Source organism: Physeter macrocephalus, chromosome 11 (assembly GCF_002837175.3).
Source record: "Physeter macrocephalus isolate SW-GA chromosome 11, ASM283717v5, whole genome shotgun sequence".
NCBI classification, from domain to species: Eukaryota; Metazoa; Chordata; class Mammalia; order Artiodactyla; family Physeteridae; genus Physeter; species Physeter macrocephalus.
Window position 1 is genome coordinate 95,851,037 of NC_041224.1, and position 17,228 is coordinate 95,868,264.

A 17,228-nucleotide genomic window follows, 5' to 3' on the forward strand; every position below is an offset into this window, starting at 1 on the left:
AACTTCTCAACTGCAAAGTAACCGAAATATTAACCTTGTGTAATGTATAAGGGACACAGACTAGGCTATTCTGTGTGCAGGATGGCCTGAGGCACTTTAAGGGTTGTGGGCTGAGTATCCTAAAAAGCTCCCCTGCAAGAATTATGTCTTAAAGTCTTAAATGATCAATCAGTTGATGGTGAGTGGGGAAAACCATTGGTACCGCATGGGCAGGAGACTCAGCTTTTGAGAAAGGATAAAGTTAGCTTAACTTCATTTTGACATTGCCTAACTTCTTTAGGGTGGTGACGATTGAACCTAGAAAAACTCTTGAAAGAAAAGAATGTGCTTATCGTAGAAAATATAGGTATCTTCTCTGGAGAATCGTTCACCTTCACCGTCCGGCCGCTCTCCCGGGCCCTTGGTTTCCCCCGCCGCGTCCCCGAGTCCCGGCAGGTCGCCTTCGGGCCAGGGCAGCCGGGGCCGGGCCTCACCGATAGCGGTGCGCTGCACTTGGGGGACCACCGTACCTCTTGTCGGGAACCGCGGACCCATCCGCAGCCTTGAGCCAAAACCTGGGCGGAGCCTCAGCCTGCTGAAGTGCCGCTGCCGCCGGCCCAGGTCCCGGTCTCGGTCCCGCCCTGGCCCCGCCCCTCCGCCCTCGCCCCGCCCTCGCCCTCTCCGCCCCGCGGCCCAACGGTCGCCCCGCGGCGCAGGCCCCGCCCCCTCCGGGCGCCCGTGGCGCGCCGGCGCCTGCGCAATCGCCCCAGAGCGTCTGGACCGGGATGGCGGCCGTTTTGGAGTCGCTGCTGCGAGAGGAGCTGTCGGTCGCAGCCGCCGTGCGGTGGATCGCGCGCGGCGCCCAGAGTTCGGAGGTAACAGCGCCGACACGCCCCCAGGCTGGCCCGAATCTGCTTCCCGCGGGAGGTACCACCCCTCCCGTCCTCTTCCTCTAGGGTGCCTGGCTGTCAGCCCGGGCCGAGTGCGCTCCAGCTAGGGGCCGCTACCCACGGCCGCCCACCCCGCTCAGCGCGCCCTGCGGCTCCGGCTGCTTGCGGCCCCGGGCTGGCAGCTGACCCTCTCGCCCCTCGCTGCTTCTCCCTCAGGATGACCCCGGGGAGGCGGCCGCGCTGATCTCACTTCGGCCGCTGCGGAAGGAATTCGTGCCATTCCTGCTGAACTTCCTGAGGGAACAGAGCAGCCGCGTCCTCCCGCAGGGCCCCCCAACTCCTGCCAAGGCCTCGGGCTCCTCGGCAGCCTTGCCAGGGAGACCCGGGGGCCCGCCGCGGGGCGGCCGCGGGGCGCGCAGCCAGCTCTTCCCTCCGACCGAGCCTTCGAGCGCCACCGCCGCTGAGGCCCCTTCGGCCCGCCGTGGGGGCAGGAGGCGGGGCCCGGGGCCGGCCCGTGAGCGAGGAGGCCGCGGCCCCGGGGCCCTGGAGGAGGGGGTCAGCGGGGAGAGCCTGCCCTGGGCCGGGGGCCGGAGGCCCAAGAGCTCTGGCAGCCCCGGCAGCCCCAGCCTCGCGCGCTCTGATCCGCCAAACCTCAGCAACTTGGAGGAATTCCCTCCCGTAGGCTCGGCTCCCCCCGGCTCTGCAGGGTGAGAATCAGCCCTCATCCGGGAGATGGGTGGCACGAAGGCTCTACTAGGGGAGTTAATAAACTAAGGCTGGGTGCTCTGTAGTAGAGCGTGGCTAGAAAGGTTGGGGATGAGATAACCACAGTGGTGAGGGGCATTTTGCAGGGGGTCCAGGCTGTTGTGGTGGAGGTGGTGGTGGAGGGGGAGATGCCTGAAGAAAGGAATATCAGAAAAACCTGTGGCTACTCCTCAGCAGGACCAAGCCTTCACGCAGGATCAACCCAACTCCGGTGAGCGAAGAGCGGTCACTCTCCAAGCCCAAGACTTGCTTCACCTCACCCCCAATCAACTGTGTCCCCAGGTCCCAACCCTCAGTCCTGGACACTAGCCCTTGGGGCCATGGCTTTCCCCCAGGGTGCAGAAGTCTGCAAGAGGAGCGGGAGATGCTCAGGAAGGAGCGGTATGGCCTTGCTGCTTCCGGGGATGTCAGCTTCCTCTGTGGGGGATTGGCAGGGCTTTTCCCTGTGATTGATTTGTCCCCTGGGAGCCCTGGGTCTGTTTCCTGGGCTGTGGATGTCTCTTTGAAGAACCTGAGTATGGCTGTGGAGGGGAAGGCAGGCTGACTACTCATGACATTTCTCTTTCCCCATAGCTCTAAGCTGCTGCAGCAGTCACATGCTCCCACCTGTCCCACCCCAGAATCAGGATGTCCTCACCCCAGCTGGACAGGAAACCTCACAGCTGAACCCGCTGACCCTGCCAGAGTATCTTCCCGCGAGCGTCTGGAGCTGGTAGCTCTTGTCTACTCTTCATGCATTGCAGGTGAGTGAGAGCAAAGGGCCCTGAAATGGAGGTACTTGTAGAACCACAGGTTAAAAGAATTGATAAGGCATGTAGGACTGAGCCTTGGTTCTGAATGGTGTTCAATACCCTGGATTTTCTTTTCTTATCTAGAAAACCTGGTACCAAACCTCTTCTTGGAGCTTTTCTTCGTCCTTCAGCTCCTTACCGCCCGGAGGATGTTGGCTGCCAAGGACAGTGACCTTGAACCAAGTCCAGGAGCCGTAGGTTGGTAAACAAGCCTCTTTTCAGAAATGGGGTCTGGAAATGAAATCATTCTTAGCCAACAACTTGTTACTGTCCTTCTAGATTCCCTGGAAAGCCCTCTGTTCCAGAGTGTCCATGATTGTGTCTTCTTTGCAGTGCAGGTTTTGGAGCATCAGTTTCAGTGAGTTTCCCCAGCAGAGGCATTTGAGCCTTATTCCCATTGTCTGCTTGGTTCTCTTGTTACTTGGGGTATATGCTTGTGCTTGAAACAGGTGTAGTGACCCTGGACCTTTTCCTACACGTAACCTTCAGTTTTGTGTCAAGGCTATGAATTTAGCCCTTGAAAGAATCAAACTGCCCCCGGTGGTCTTGGTAGCTGACCTTTGGGTTTATCTAATGTTTCTGCCCTGCTCTCTTGTTCGCTGCTCCATAAGGTCTCTCTCATTTCCTTCCCCTTTGCCTTCATCATCTTTAATCCTTTGCCCATGACTTTTCTTGCTGCCGGGGCTGCAATGTGTGGTGTGCAGGTGCCAGCTTCCTATTTTCAGTCTGTCCCATTCTTGGTCATTTGTGCTCTTGTCCCTGTAGCGTTCTTTCCCACCTGGACAAAGGGACCTTGAAGCTGTTGGCTGAGAATGAACGGCTACTGTGCTTCTCACCAGTTCTGCAAGGCCACCTGCGAGATGCCTACGAGGGCAGTGTTGCTAAGGTAGTGTCCCCATCTTAGACATCTACTAGCCTGGACCTGACCCTTTCTGGTCTCATAACTCAGGCAGCCCAGCTCACATCACTGTAGTGTCATTTGCACTGGAATGGGGATGAAGTTTTCTGAGCATGAACTCTGCCAGCTTCAGTCACTAATTGTCACTGCCATGTTTTAGGTCTCTCTGGCGATGCCACCTTCTGCACAAGCTGTCTCCTTTCAGCCAGAAACTGACAATCGTGCCAACTTCTCCAGTGATCGAGCCTTTCATACTTTTAAAAAACAGAGGTGATAAGAAAAGGGAACTTTGGGGGAAGGGCATGAAGCAGGATTTTCTCTGGGATAGGCAGCCTGTGTCATTTTCATAGAAACTAGGAGTTTGACACTAACAGGTGGTAGTTTAGCACTACCAGGCCCTTCCTGGCAAACATCGTTAGGGCCACTTAGCCTCATTCTGTTCATGCCCATGGACTTGAACCTCTGACCTGAGCAGCCTTCTCGCAGGTATATGACTCTAGTCACAGGGTTCTCAGACGAGAGTGCCAGATCAACTTAAACTGCCCACAGAAGTATGTGAAGCATGTGGTGTACTGCTACCGGGTCTGTAGCATTATCACATAGAGAACCCTGGAGAGGATAAGGAACGGGGCTGTGGATAGTCCTGTCCTCAGTTCTTCTGAGCTAGGGAAGGCACTCCTGAGAATGAGTTAGGCCAGCTGTGTTTCAGTTGATCGGACATTCTTATGTGTCTGTCAGGGATGTGTTTTATGAGGTGCTTCGAGAGTGGGAAGATCGCCATGAGGAGCCCGGCTGGGATTTTGAGAAGGGCTTGGGCAGCAGGATCAGGTACGTGCTCGTACACTGGTCACCTTGTCTTTCTTGCTTCCAGCAGTGAGCAGCCCAGTGGTGCTTAGGTAGCTGATTGGAGGAAGGCTTTGTTCTTCCAGGGCAAAGCTCTTTTCTTCTATCCTCCTTAATCTCTTCAGTTACTGCCACCTCTGCCTCTACTCAAAAGCAATTTGTCTCTCCAGCTCCTTCCACTCAGAAATCACTCATACTTGCTCTGTGATTGCAAATGCTTGAAAAAGTGGAATGCTCTTATTTCAGGTTGCTTGAGTTTTGGCCCAAGTTTTAGACCCTTTCCGACCTCCATTTTCTCCATCATCTCACTTGACAATACAGATAACTTTGCATAGCTAGATAACTAGGATACAGAAAGAATATCCTCTTGTCTGGTGATCCTCTCGTCCACGTTGGTCATGAAGCTCACTGGCACTCGGTGTAGGCTGAAGATGAGAGGGGTGGTATTATTTCATGTTTGGTTAAGTGTATCTCTAGCTTTGAGGGGTCTTGGGGCTGAGGAGAGTGTTGTCCCTTACCTTTTCCCATATTCTTGTGCCAGCCAGCTCTGGCAGAGGTCTGCTCAAGCCCCTGGTAAAGGGCTGAAAGGCCCAAGGGTTGGCTTGTTCTCTCAGATCTTTCTCTCCCTCTTCCTCCTTCCATCACACTCCATCCCTGCCTCTTATTCCTCAGAGCCATGATGGGTCAACTCTCTGCAGCCTGCAGCCACAGCCATTTTGTTCGACTTTTCCAAAAACAGCTTCTCCAGGTAATAGCCCCAGCGGGAGACTGATTAATCTACAGTGGACAGTATGTATTATAGGCAGCCAAGTAATGGCTGGCACTTTGGGATAGAGCAGGCAAGCAGGCAGGTCCTTGGCTGGAGATTGAACAAGAGTTCTGCTCTTTGGGTGGTGGTTGAAACTCAGGAAGCCAGAGAGGAGCCGGAGCGCTCTCTCCCATGCCCTGCACCTCCTGCCTCCCCGGGCCTCCTCAGACACCTGGCTCTCCTGGCCTTCCTTCAGCACCTCGCTACTTTCTTGCCCTTGATTTGTGCTGTGGTAGAAAGAGCACAGGGTTAGGACTCAGGTCTGGTTTCAAATCCTAGCTCTTGTGACCCTAGGCAGATGTTGAATCTTACAGGTTCCATTTCTTCACCTGTAAAAATAAGAATATAATCCAGACCTCAAAAAAACATATCTATGGCACATGATACAGGGTTCATCACTTCCTCCTCATTTTGTTCAGTCCATCTTTCCGAAAAAACTCACTGGTTTTTTGATTTCTCTCTTCCTCCCCCTGCCCCAGATGTGTCAGAGTCCTGGTGGTGCTGGGGGCACTGTCTTGGGTGAGGCTCCGGATGTGTTAAATATGCTTGGAGCTGACAAGCTGGGGCGGTTGCGGCGCCTGCAGGAACGGCTTGTGGCCCCTCAGAGCAGTGGGGGGCCCTGCCCACCCCCCACCTTTCCAGGCTGTCAGGGCTTCTTCAGGGACTTCATCTTGAGTGCCAGCAGGTAAAGGTCTCCTGTCTTGCAGAGAGTGGGGGCAGAGGCCAGAAGAGGTTTGTGTTCACAGAAGGGCAGCGTTTTCTCTTCTTTGTCTGGAATATAACAGGGTGGGACTGGGTGTTGCCTGGGCTCCTTCTAACTCACACTTCCTGCCTCCATTTCCCTTCTCATTCTTTCACCCATGAAGGTAACCTCATTGGCCTCCTCTGTCTACCCTGCTGAGCCTTTCTGTCTGGAGCACCTCTTCTCTTTTCTGGTCCTTCCTACACTTCTTCCAGTACCTTTATTCCCCCCTCCCCTTCATAGCTTCCAGTTTAATCAGCATCTCATGGATAGCCTAAGTTTGAAGATCCGGGAGCTCAACAGCCTTGCCCTGCCTCAGCCTGAGCCCAGTGATGAAGACGGGGAGTCAGACGTGGACTGGCAGGTTAGAAAGCAGAAGGGAGATGATGGGGTTCTGACCTAGGGGGGAAAGGGTATTTTCAAGAAGAAATCTGTAACATATTTGGCTTTTTTTTTTTAAGATTTTTTTGATGTGGACCATTTTTAAAGTCTTTATTGAATTTGTTACAATATTGCTTGTGTTTTATGTTTTGGTTTTTTGGCTGTGAGACATGCGGGATCTTAGCTCCCCAACCAGGGATCGAACCTGCACCCCCTGCATTGAAATGCGAAGTCTCAACCACTGGACCACCAGAGAAATCCCACAGATTTGTTTTTGTTCTAGAAGCCTTATGCCTGGGAACTTTTCCTTCTTAATTCCCTGCAGGGTGAACGGAGGCAGTTTGCTGTGGTGCTGCTCAGCCTGAGGCTTCTGGCTAAATTCCTGGGCTTTGTGGCTTTCCTGCCATACCGGGGGCCCGAACCACCCCCGACCCGTGAGCTCCAGGACACCATTCTGGCCCTGAGGAGCCAGGTGATTGGGGGCTCTGGTAAGGAGGGAGCTGGGAGGAGCTGCAAGGCAATGGCGTTAGAAGGCTTCCCCCAGCCCCTGGGACTGACCCACCCACTGACTGACGCTGGCCCTGCCAGGTGCCCCCGGTCCTGGATGTGCGGGCTCTGCTGCAGCAGGGGCTGCGGGCCCGCCGAGCAGTGCTCACAGTGCCCTGGCTGGTGGAGTTTCTTTCCCTGGCTGACCACATTGTCCCCATGCTGGACTATTACCGCAGCGTCTTCACTCTTCTGCTGCACCTGCATCGGTGAGTAGAGAGAGAGGGCTTGAGAAAAGGGTGCGGGGAGAACATTGCTGAGACTGCTGTTTATGAAGAGGGTCAAGCAGCCCGTGCTTCCTGTGTGGTACCGTAGCCGTAACTGACCCTCAGGGAAGAGGCCAGGCCTTGATCCATAAGGAAAGACAGTGGGCAGTTATTGAATATTTGCACTTTGATTGGCCCTTTTCTGTTCCTACTGTGGCCCAGCTCAGAAGGGAGTACAGATCTGGGAGGGGTGATGAGACCTGGTTTCTTGTACAACAGCAGTCCCTTTTAGGTCTGCTTTTGAGAAGTACCTTCCCAGTGATAGCTTTCTGTTACTGCATTCCATTTCTCTCTTTGCACAGACTCCATTCACACCCTCATTTACCTTTTAGGAGCTTGGTCTTGTCAAAGGAGAGTGAAGGGGAGATGTGTTTCCTGAACAAGCTGCTGCTGCTGGCTGTCCTGGGCTGGCTTTTCCAGGTTGGTGGAGTGAGGGTCCAGGTTGGAGAAGGGGGGTGACTACTGTGGCTGAAGACAGGGAAAGGGAGGATGTATGAGTCTGAACAAGGGCGGGGCCAGAAGGTGAAGGTTCAGAGGAGGGGTAGGGATTGCCATAGTTTCAGAGGAAGGTGGCTTGAACCTGGTGTCTAAACCCTGGAACCATGAGGTAGGAGGTGTGACAAATCTCTGAAGTGCTGACTTGCACTGCCCTAATCTCTTGCCAGATTCCTACAGTCCCTGAGGACCTGTTCTTTCTGGAAGAGGGTCAGTTGGATGCCTTTGAGGTGGACACAGTAGCTTCAGAGCATGGCTTGGTGAGTGTTGGGGTCAAGCCAGAGCCATGGGAAGCACAATAGTAAAGGAGGCAGGCTTCCTGGTAGGGCCCAGCAGGAGACAAGCCAGAATAGAGACTGAAGTCTTTCATGTAATTCTCTTACCTGACCACCCCGTTCCTGGCACACTGGGGAGCCTGCCTTCCCAACACTGGCCTGTTCTCTCCCCCAGGACAGCATGCCTGTGGTGGACCAGCACCTGCTCTACACTTGCTGCCCCTATATTGGTGAGGATACTGGTCTCCCCTCTCCTTGGCCTGTCCCTTCATGAGTACCCAAAAGGCACCCTGTGGGCCCAGCGCCCCAATACGTTGTTCTGTTCTTAGGCACTCCCTGGTGCCTCAGTCTTTCTATTCCATAAATGCTTAAAAGTCAAGATGCTGGGGAGGGTGGGACGGTTCTGGAACTTAAACACTTGGGCTTCTCTGATGCAGGAGAGCTCCGCAAACTGCTCGCCTCCTGGGTATCAGGAAGCAGTGGGCGGAGTGGGGGCTTCGTCAGGAAAATCACCCCCACCACCACCACCGGCCTGGGAGCCCAGCCTCCCCGGACGACCCAAGGGCTGCAGGTAGGGGCAGGGCGGAGGCGGGGTGCCGCGCAGTGGAGAAGGGAAAGCGGGCCCTTCACTGCCCTGCCCCCTCCTCCCGACAGGCACAGCTGGCTCAAGCCTTTTTCCACAACCAACCGCCCTCCCTGCGCAGGACCGTGGAGTTCGTGGCAGAGAGAATCGGCTCGAACTGTGTCAAGCATATCAAGTGAAGGATGAGTTGGGATTGGGAATGGAGGTGTTGAGGGTCCCCAGTCTCATTTCCTTACGATTTTCTCCGTTATAACACCTTGTTGCCAAACTGAGGAAAGTCAGCTGAGGGGCGGCGTGGGAGCGGGTGATAGAGGACAAGAGCCAGGTGGGACGGGGGGGGAGGCTAAAATTGCTGACGTTCTTTCAAGTTAGTTCTGACCAGGTTTCCTTGAAGTTGCAGCCCCTTTCCGATTCACCCTTTCCAACTACCTCAAAACCTTGCTGTTCCTACTGCAGGGCCACGCTGGTGGCAGATCTGGTGGGCCAGGCAGAGTCACTTCTTCAAGAGCAGCTGGTGACACAGGGACAGGAAGGGGGAGATCCAGCCCAGCTGTTGGAGATCTTGTGTTCCCGGCTGTGCCCTCACGGGGCCCAGGCATTGACCCAGGGGCGGGAGTAAGACACCAGTCTGTTTGAATCCTCTCATCTCTGCTCTCCTCTTAGTTTTACTTTCCTGTCTCTTTTTCCTCTTTTATACTCATCCTTTATTGCATGTCCTCTCCCCACCCTGCTTTTTTTGTGCTTTTTATGCCTGCTCTGTAGGCTATTATCTTGGTTTTTAGAGGTTTTAGGGCCCAGAGTCCAGAGTTGAATTGGAAGGGCATCTGGGGTGGGGCCGGAGGGCTACGGGTGCCTTCCCCTGAGGCAGAGCCCTTCCAGCTGGGGCGACTGGTGCACTCGGGGCATTTCCTTCTGTGGGCCAGGCTGACGCATCTAGACATCACTGACCTCTGTCTCCTTTCAGGTTCTGCCAAAAGAAGAGCCCTGGCGCCGTGAGGGCATTGCTCCCTGAGGAGACCCCAGCAGCCGTACGTAGGAAGGAGTCCTGGGGTTAGCGGGCTGGGTGGTTGGTGGTGGGAGAGGAGTGCTGCGGGGTTGTGTGTGTGAGGCTTCTGGTGGCAGGTGGGTCACTCCTGGACTTGGGTATTCGTCATTGTCCTAAGTTGCCCCTGACTCAGAACTTCTGTGTCACAGGTTCTGAGCAGTGCAGAGAACATTGCTGTGGGGCTTGCAACAGAGAAAGCCTGTGCTTGGTTGTCAGCCAATGTCACAGGTAAGGTCCAGGGAGGGGGAGTGGCTGACCAAGTTTTTCAAAAGTGGACTGGCAGGAAGTTGGAGACCATGTGGGGTAGATAGGACTCAGAGCCAGTTGGTAACAGGGAAGGGCTTGGGTTGGCATGGTGAGCCTGTGCAGGACTGCTTTGATGACCCCTTTTCTGTCCTCCCTCTGACTTGCAGCGCTGATCAGAAGGGAGGTGAAAGCGGCTGTGAGTCGCATGCTTCGAGCCCAGGGTCCTGAGCCAGCTGCCCGGGGGGAGCCGAGGGGCTGCTCCCGTGCCTGTGAGCACCATGCTCCCCTCCCCTCCCACCTCATCTCCGAGATAAAAGTACACAGCTCCCTACTCCCTTCGGCTCCCCTCCTCCCTCTCCCTGCTCTTTTCCTAGTCTCCCTCCTCTCTCCCTCAACTCCAGTATTTGTGTGGCAGCTTTCTGTGTTGTCCAGCTAGCTCCCATTTTGTTACTGAATGGGATTAGGTAGGGCAGAACTGAACTGAATGGTTTTCGTAACTGCTGTTCTCTGACTTCTGTACTTGAATCACCCAAAAGGGTGAAAGGGGTAGATGTGAAAGGGGTAGATGTGAAAATTGTTGACTGAGTACACGTTACACAGGTAATGATGGGGGTGGGGTAGGGAATTGCTGTCCAGTGCAGTAGGAACGTCTCTATGGAACAGTCACCGCAGTATTGGGATATGATTTCAGAAGGGTTCTCCTGTGTGGGAGGTGATGCTTGTTTAGTTACAGGCAGTAAGAATAATCTATCAATCAAAGCTCTTAATTTGATAAAAAAAAATTTTGATACTGTCTATAGAGCAGGAGTCAGCTGACAACCCGTGGGCCAAATCCAGCCTGCTGCTTGTTTTTGTAAATAAAGTTTTATTGGAACACAGCCATGCTTGTTCATTTACGAATTGTTGGGCTGCTTTCGTGCTCCAGCAGCAGAATTGAGTGATTGGGGCAGAGTCCTAAACTAGTGACCCAGATCTGGGGTAGTAGTGTGAGAATAAAGATTTGGAATAGGGACTAAAAAGGAATGACTAAAATTAGAAGAGTAAGAGGGAGAAGAAAACTCTCAGCAGCCATTAGCTACTGGTTTTCAACATGCAGAGGATTTCTGTACTGAAACCTCAACTCTACTGAGAAGATGAACAGAGAATCATGAGGGACAGAAAATAGTACGACATGTACATGACAGGACAGTTCCCCTGAATGCTTTCAGAATAAGATGCTGTCTGGGAATTGGCTAGGTGTGACTTTGTCCCACGATGAGTGCCATCTCTTGAGCTCTGGCAGCGCGTTGTCCCTTGGCTTACCTGCTCCATTTGTTCCTTTGTTGTCCACTTGGTTGCTTCTCCCAGCTGTGCTGTCCTGCCCAAACCCCAAGTCTAAGGGCACCTTTGCCCATTACTTCACCCCAGGGCCCTGTCTTCCTTTTCCTTCTGCCTCTTTCCCCTGGCTGATCCCCACCCCGAGCCACATTCTCTGTGGCCTCCTCAGCCCTGGCCTGGCATGAAGCCTTACTCTGCTTCTGCCCCTCTCTCCAGGACGTGCTCTCTTTGGCCGTGGGGCCCCGGGACTCTGAGGAGGGAGTTTCCCCAGAGCATCTGGAGCAGCTTCTAGGCCAGCTGGGCCAGATGCTGCAGTGCCGCCAGGTGAGACATGGCAAGATGCTCTTCTTATGTATCCTTGTCCAGCGCCTAATAATCAGAGCTGCATTGGCTTGGGGCTGCTGCTCTAAGGATGGTGCTAATGTCCAAGGTCTCCCTGTTTTTCCCCCAGTTCCTGTGCCCACCTGCTGAGCAGCATCTGGCAAAGTGCTCTGTGGAGTTAGCATCCCTCCTTGGTATGGCTCCTTTTTATCACATCACTCTGCTGCCAGATCCCCCAGTTCTCAGGGTGGGGTACAAGCAAGATTAGAAAACAGAGTTTTCTACCCTGTGTCCTCCCAGGGCCACGTGAGCCTGCCTCCATTTCTTAGAGCTTGGCATTCCTCTCTCCTCATAGTTGCAGATCAAATTCCTGTCCTAGGGCCCCCGGCACAGCACCGGCTGGAGAGAGGGCAGGCTCGTAGGCTCCTGCTCATGCTGGTTTCCCTGTGGAAGGACGACTTTCAAGTGCCGGTTCCGCTGCAGCTGCTGCTGAGGCCAAGAAACGTGGGGCTTCTGGCAGCCACTCGGCCGAGGGAGGTGAGCCAGAGAGGTGGGGGGAGGGGGTAGGTGGGCTTCTGAGAAGCCTCTGCAGTCGTGTGTTACTCCTACCACCCCCACCCCAAATGTTATTAGCTGGTTTAGTCCCCCTTTGCTGAGGCTGTGCTTATCTTCTGTTCCGTGCTCAGACTCCCTTAGTCTTGTCTCGTCTCGTCTCCCCCTCCTCCCTCAGCAGCTCTGCCCTTTGTATCATAGTCGCTGTGCAGTCCTCCATCCTCCACCCTGACCTCTTCCTCCGTGTGTGTTGCAGTGGGACCTGCTGCTGTTCTTGCTCCGGGAGCTGGTAGAGAAAGGTCTGATGGGACGGATGGAGATAGAGGCCTGCCTGGGCAGCCTCCATGAGGCCCAGTGGCCAAGGGTAAGGAGTCCTCTTCTCCTTTTACCTGGAGAGAGAACAGGTGTCATATGTCCCTTTTATCCTGAAAGGGGGCAAGTGATGGGGCCTGGCATTCTTAGGATCTTCGCAAAGCTCAGTGGATTTTATCAGATTTCTTGAGGACCACCCTGAAATGAAGTGGCTGCTCCGGGGGGCCTCCTTCACATTTAAGTATCTACTGTATGAAGGACTGTGCCCATGGAGGAAGGGAAGATGGAAGGGGCAGATAGTTAGTGCATGGCATAGTGAGTGTGGGGTTTGTGGGGTTTTTTTGGCCACGCCACACGGCTGGCAGGATCTTAGTTCCACAACCAGGGATGGAACCCAGGCCCCAGCAGTGAAAGCGCCGAGTCCTAACCACTGGACCACCAGGGAATTCCCGAGTGTGGGTTTTTAAAATCAGAATAACCTGGCTTTTAATCTCAGCTAGTCCTTAATGTTATTGTGATTTGGGGCAAAGTAATTTTAGTTTCTTCATTCATAAAATGGGAATAATTTAGACCTCCTGGGGTTCTTCAAGATGAAATAATGTGCATATTAAGTACTCATTAGTGGTTTTGAGCTTCCCATTAGAGTTCACTCTCCCTGCCGGAACTTGAGCATCCTAGAGTACTAATGGGACAAGGTTTCCAAGTCCATTTCCAGGTAGAAGGCAGTTGGGAAAAAATAAAATATGTTGTCTGGTTAGCTAGGGCTTGATATTTGGGATTGATCTTTAGTAAAAAGGGTGAACAATCTAGAATTATGTGTCTGCCTTTTCTGTCATCTTTTTGCTTATTCCAGGATTTTTCTGAAGAATTAGCAACACTGTTCAACCTGTTTCTAGCTGAACCCCATGTGCCACAACCTCAGCTAAGAGCTTGTGAGCTGGTGCAGCCAAACCGAGGGACTGTGCTGGCCCAGAGCTAGGGCTGGGAAGCGGCCCTACGTTGGGCATCTCGCCAGAGTGCTGGAACACAGCCTGACTGTGCCGCGGGAGGAGGCCCCAGAGCCACCCCAAGTGCCCACCCTGACCCTTGCTGGTGTGGAAGTAGCTCAGTCTGTCATCAGGCTTCCTGCTCACATGTGAAGGAAGAGAGTGGCAGCCTGGCATCCCCGTGACTGCGGGCTCACCATCCCAAGTCCTAAAGGAAGGAGGGGGGTCACCCGATTCAGGATTATGGTGGAAGAACCTAGAGACTCCAGTCCTGGAGAAGAAGAGTTGTTGGCATTTATTATGAAATGATGTGTGGGGGCTTGTCGACACAAGATTCAAGCCCCACTTGCTGCTGTCCCAGCATCTCATAGAGCTTTGTGGTTTGGGAAATCATGACAGAGGGAAGTGACTTCTGCTTAACTTGTGAGTAAAGTTAAACATGAATCTCGGGAGTCTACATTTTCTTACCACCAGGAGCTGGACTGCCATCTCCTTAAAAACGTACAAGTGTGGGGCTCGCCCGACAGAAACCTGCCTTTTACCTTGCACCCCGCCTGCCTTCAGTCCCGTGCAGGTAGTAACTTTTGACTCTAGCTCCATCCAGGGGCCAAGCACGGGCAGAACATTAGAGCTTTTTAAAATAAACTGTTTTCTTTACCAAGGGCTTCATGTCTAGTTATTTTCACCTTACTCGTCCCTGTAGAAGGCTGCAAAATCTCAGATGGGCTTGGAGGTGGGCATTGACAGGGTAGAGCTGTCCCACTGGTTGGCCACTTAGCAATGCCTAAATATTCCATCATGTGAGACCCTGCAGGCCAGAGAGCCTGGGGCCCTTGTTAAGCCACTGCCAACAGTATTGACATCTGTTCAACTCCTTTAAAGGTTTAGGATGTGTGAAGTTTCTACTCACCAGGTACTGCCCACTTATGATGCTTGCTTCTTGGGTGGCTGGGGGTGTTTGATTTGGCTCAGAACAAAAGCATTCTATCTGTCTATAAATGATGCACCAATTTTGACTAAGCAAGCACTACCTTGATAATGCACATTAAATTCCCTCTTCTAAAATTCATGGTTTTTCTACTTTGGCAGTGTGCGCAGAGAGATTCAGTCTCTGTCAGGGAAAGGAGAGGGTACTCAGTGAACCCTCTTGAAGTGGCTTGCAAAATCTGTCTGTGCATATGTGTGTATTTCTTAGAAGAAAAGTTCCCAGCTGTCAAAGAGGTCTCCAACCCAAGGAAGGGTAAGATGCTCTGGGTCTAAAGAGGTCTGCTGTATGACTTTAGTAAAGCCAGTTGGGAGCCCTTACAGTAGGTCCCATCAGCACAGAAAGTTAAAAATGGGGGTGTCTCACACCACTTTGTAATCATGCTTCTGTGCAGTCAGGCAGTGACCATCCCTTCCCCTCAGCTCATCCTAATAAGTTTTTGCATCTGAACCTTTTTTTCTTCATCTCTTCATTTGTCCTTTAAATCCAATTTATGCTATAGCAAATTCTGGAAGTTCTGAATGCTTGGGAACCAAAACGGTTTTAAGAAATATTTTATCTTTCTGCACCCATCAGGTGTGGCTGAACGAAAGCACTGCCCCAGGAAGCTGAGCCCCGAGGTAAGCAGACACCCAGCTACTTCAGACACCAAGCTCCATGTGAGGTGGGACAGGCAGGCAAGCATGGAGGAAAGCCTGAAGCCCCAAGGATGCTGAGTTTAAAGCCCACTTAGTTAAACCGCACAGGCCCAATTCAGGAAACAACGCTGCCCCGTGTGAACCTTAAGGGTTTCCTTTAAGCAGGCAGTAAGATAAGAAAGGAATTACAGAGACAAGCAGCTAATGAACTAGTGAACTCAGTATTTAGGTTGTTTTCCATATACCTGCTCTCTACCAGTATCAGTGGTTTTCAAAGTGTGGTCCCCAGACCAGCAACCTCATCATCACCTGCAACTTCCTAGAAATAAAAATATGTGGGCCCCTCTCCACTCTTGTAAATTAGAAACTCTAGGGTGGGGGCCAGCCTGGGGTGTAACAAGTCCTTCAGGTGATTCAGAAGCACAATAAAGTCTGAGAACCACCTATCTTAACCAAAACCTGACTTCTCCTTGATCATTTGGAGCCAGGTCCCTGGATTATCCTTAACACCTCTGCATTTTACTGTAAGATCAGCGTCAGTTAATGTTCTTTAGATTTGCAGACTCACATGCCTGGCTTGTGGCTTCTCTAGTTTAGGGGATACAGTCACCTCCAGGCTAAGCACCGTTCAGATTCCCATCACTGGCTCTACCTCAGAAGCCCTAGAGGTACATACCTGTTAAAGAGCTTCCTTCCAGGGGTCTGTGGTCACCGTTGAGTGTGGCAGTGGAATCTGTTCTGGAATCCTCCCTCATGTTCATGTTTGGGCTACAGCTGGCCGTAGCTGGGCAACTTATCTGGTTGCTCTTTATGTGCAAAGCAGTGCTGAGCTCATGGGAAACACTCAATACATATGTGTAAACTATATAGCTTGAAACTGGGCCATGAGTAGTTACTGCCATCATAATCACCAGGCTGAATTCTGAGCCCAAACGACACACTTAGGCTATCCCAGGGTAGTCTTCACTGAATAAAAGTACACGTTGGACTTTTAATTTGCAAGTGTTCTGCACTTTTCAATCAGTGGTCTTAGAGATTCATATGAAGAGAGATAGGAGTACATAAATAGGGTGTTAAATATATCAAGTGTAACCAAAAAAATTAATCAGAAAAATAAGTTTAAAAGCAATCAAAAAAAAAACCTTCAATAATATATAAATAACTTAATCTGAGGTAAGAGAAAAACAAAATCCTGCAGATACTTTTAGAAAAATAAACCTCTGCTGTACTATACAGAAATTTACCTTTTACCACATCTTCTCAATCCTCATATGATCACCTTCTTCCACCAAAGACTCTGGGCACCAGAACTGAAGCTGAGAATCTCTCCGACCCCTACACTTAAGGTAACCGTACAGAATATTCAAAGCTCGAGTTCAGCCAGGCTAAGTTACAAGAAAACTGAACCCATTCTCCATCCCATCCTAGAATAGAAGGGGCTACAGCAGTGCGTGGAATGCTCAAGAGACCACTGAAGGCTGGGACCAAGTCCCTGAGTGAGGTAAGGAATGGAATTGCGCTTCCTCCTAACAAATCACTTACCTCCTTCTAGGAGGTCCATTATCTTCCCTCCTGTCTTCAAAAGACAGTTTTTCATCTCTGAAATGAGAGATGCCCACGCACCACCCCAAGTCCTCCTCAAAGAGCTAGGCCCCCACCCTAACCCCAAATCTATCCAGCCAGTTTCTACAGTGGTCTTCCCATTCTTCTGAGCTCTGGAGTGGTGGCTCCATGACAGAGCATTACTCTATACTCCTTACTGGGGCCAAGACCCAAACAATTGTCTTCTCCTGTGAGGGAAAGTAAGAGGGGGGCAAAGCAAAAATTTATAATGAAGCATTTTGTAAAAGTTCAAGGAGGAGAAACAATTCTAAATCAGTGTTCTGGTTTGTGCAGCTGTTTTTTTAAACCGTTTTCTGTTTCCTAACACCCCATCCCACAGTGGAGCTGACTGCTGGAGCACATTCTGAGCAGAGTCTTGGCCAATGGCTCCTGCTTCCCTACTAGCCCCAGGGCTGCGCCGAACTAAGTAAGCACCATGTCAGAGCACTGCAGGCTCCCAGCTCTGCTGGCTGTGTCCAGTCCTGATCCTTGAGTGGCCTGTATGCCATAGGGTCCCAGAGACGGGGAAAAAAAGGTGAGAAATCCAAAAAGGTGAGTTGAGCTTCATTCACTCTGGCAGCCAGGAGCTCAGGCCCCCTTGCTCTGCAGAGGTGCCAGCTGTGACCAAGTACTGACTAGGTTTCGCTGGCAACTCGGGGCTGAGTGCTGTCTGCCCAGTCGGCCACAGCAGGTAGCCTCGACTCTTCTTACATCAGGATACGGAGAGTAACAAGAGCTGCCCCAGCATCTCTGGGGCGTCCTGGAGCGCCATCTTGACCGTGAGATGCTAACTACCAAGGAAGGAAGCCAGTCTGGCTATAACCAGCGGCTGCTGTTTGATGAAGGAGCTTAGGAGCTGAGGGGGGAATCCTGGAGCACCAAGTTCTACCTGAAATAAACCAGAGAGGGAAGAGTTAAAGGTGCAGACAGACCCAAGAGAGTGCACCGGGGCACACTTCAGC

General features: G+C 52.2%; 2 protein-coding genes and 1 long non-coding RNA gene across 11 annotated transcripts in view; 2 read left to right on the forward strand and 1 right to left on the reverse strand.

Annotated features, from left to right (window-relative positions):
• The first annotated feature begins 729 nt into the window (after positions 1 to 729).
• On the forward strand, positions 730 to 13,687 carry CDAN1 (codanin 1). 8 transcript variants are annotated; one of them, XM_024118413.3, is made up of 28 exons: positions 730 to 854; positions 1,086 to 1,576; positions 1,809 to 2,015; positions 2,208 to 2,377; positions 2,510 to 2,623; positions 2,705 to 2,783; positions 3,191 to 3,311; positions 3,484 to 3,593; positions 4,062 to 4,151; positions 4,839 to 4,914; positions 5,454 to 5,659; positions 5,960 to 6,080; positions 6,423 to 6,569; positions 6,686 to 6,852; positions 7,242 to 7,329; positions 7,575 to 7,664; positions 7,855 to 7,909; positions 8,117 to 8,250; positions 8,334 to 8,437; positions 8,719 to 8,877; positions 9,227 to 9,290; positions 9,457 to 9,535; positions 9,721 to 9,869; positions 11,087 to 11,194; positions 11,322 to 11,385; positions 11,547 to 11,728; positions 12,000 to 12,107; positions 12,909 to 13,687. In XM_024118413.3, the coding sequence occupies exons 1-28, from the start codon at positions 765 to 767 to the stop codon at positions 13,032 to 13,034; spliced, it is 3,699 nt and encodes a 1,232-aa protein (XP_023974181.1). In that variant the 5' UTR covers positions 730 to 764; the 3' UTR covers positions 13,035 to 13,687. The 8 variants fall into 8 exon arrangements, 7 of the variants coding, with proteins under 7 accessions (XP_023974181.1, XP_028351680.1, XP_007104936.1 ...); XM_028495879.2 differs by having other exon boundaries at positions 753 to 854; positions 11,571 to 11,728; XM_007104874.3 differs by having other exon boundaries at positions 753 to 854; positions 1,812 to 2,015.
• Positions 13,688 to 13,999: 312 nt separating this feature from the next.
• On the forward strand, positions 14,000 to 16,718 carry LOC112062119 (uncharacterized). Of its 2 annotated transcripts, XR_002890564.3 has the most exons (5): positions 14,000 to 14,281; positions 14,603 to 14,646; positions 15,959 to 16,010; positions 16,093 to 16,165; positions 16,607 to 16,718. It is a non-coding gene; the product is annotated as an uncharacterized lncRNA (long non-coding RNA). The 2 variants fall into 2 exon arrangements; XR_003681812.2 differs by having other exon boundaries at positions 15,959 to 16,165.
• The window catches only part of STARD9 (StAR related lipid transfer domain containing 9), a 127,377-nt gene continuing 126,700 nt past the window's right edge, over positions 16,552 to 17,228 (reverse strand). The window contains exon 34 of the mRNA XM_055088285.1: positions 16,552 to 17,155. Within this exon, the coding sequence (XP_054944260.1) occupies positions 17,054 to 17,155 (102 nt within the window). The 3' untranslated portion in view covers positions 16,552 to 17,053. The remainder of the gene's footprint in view (positions 17,156 to 17,228) is intronic.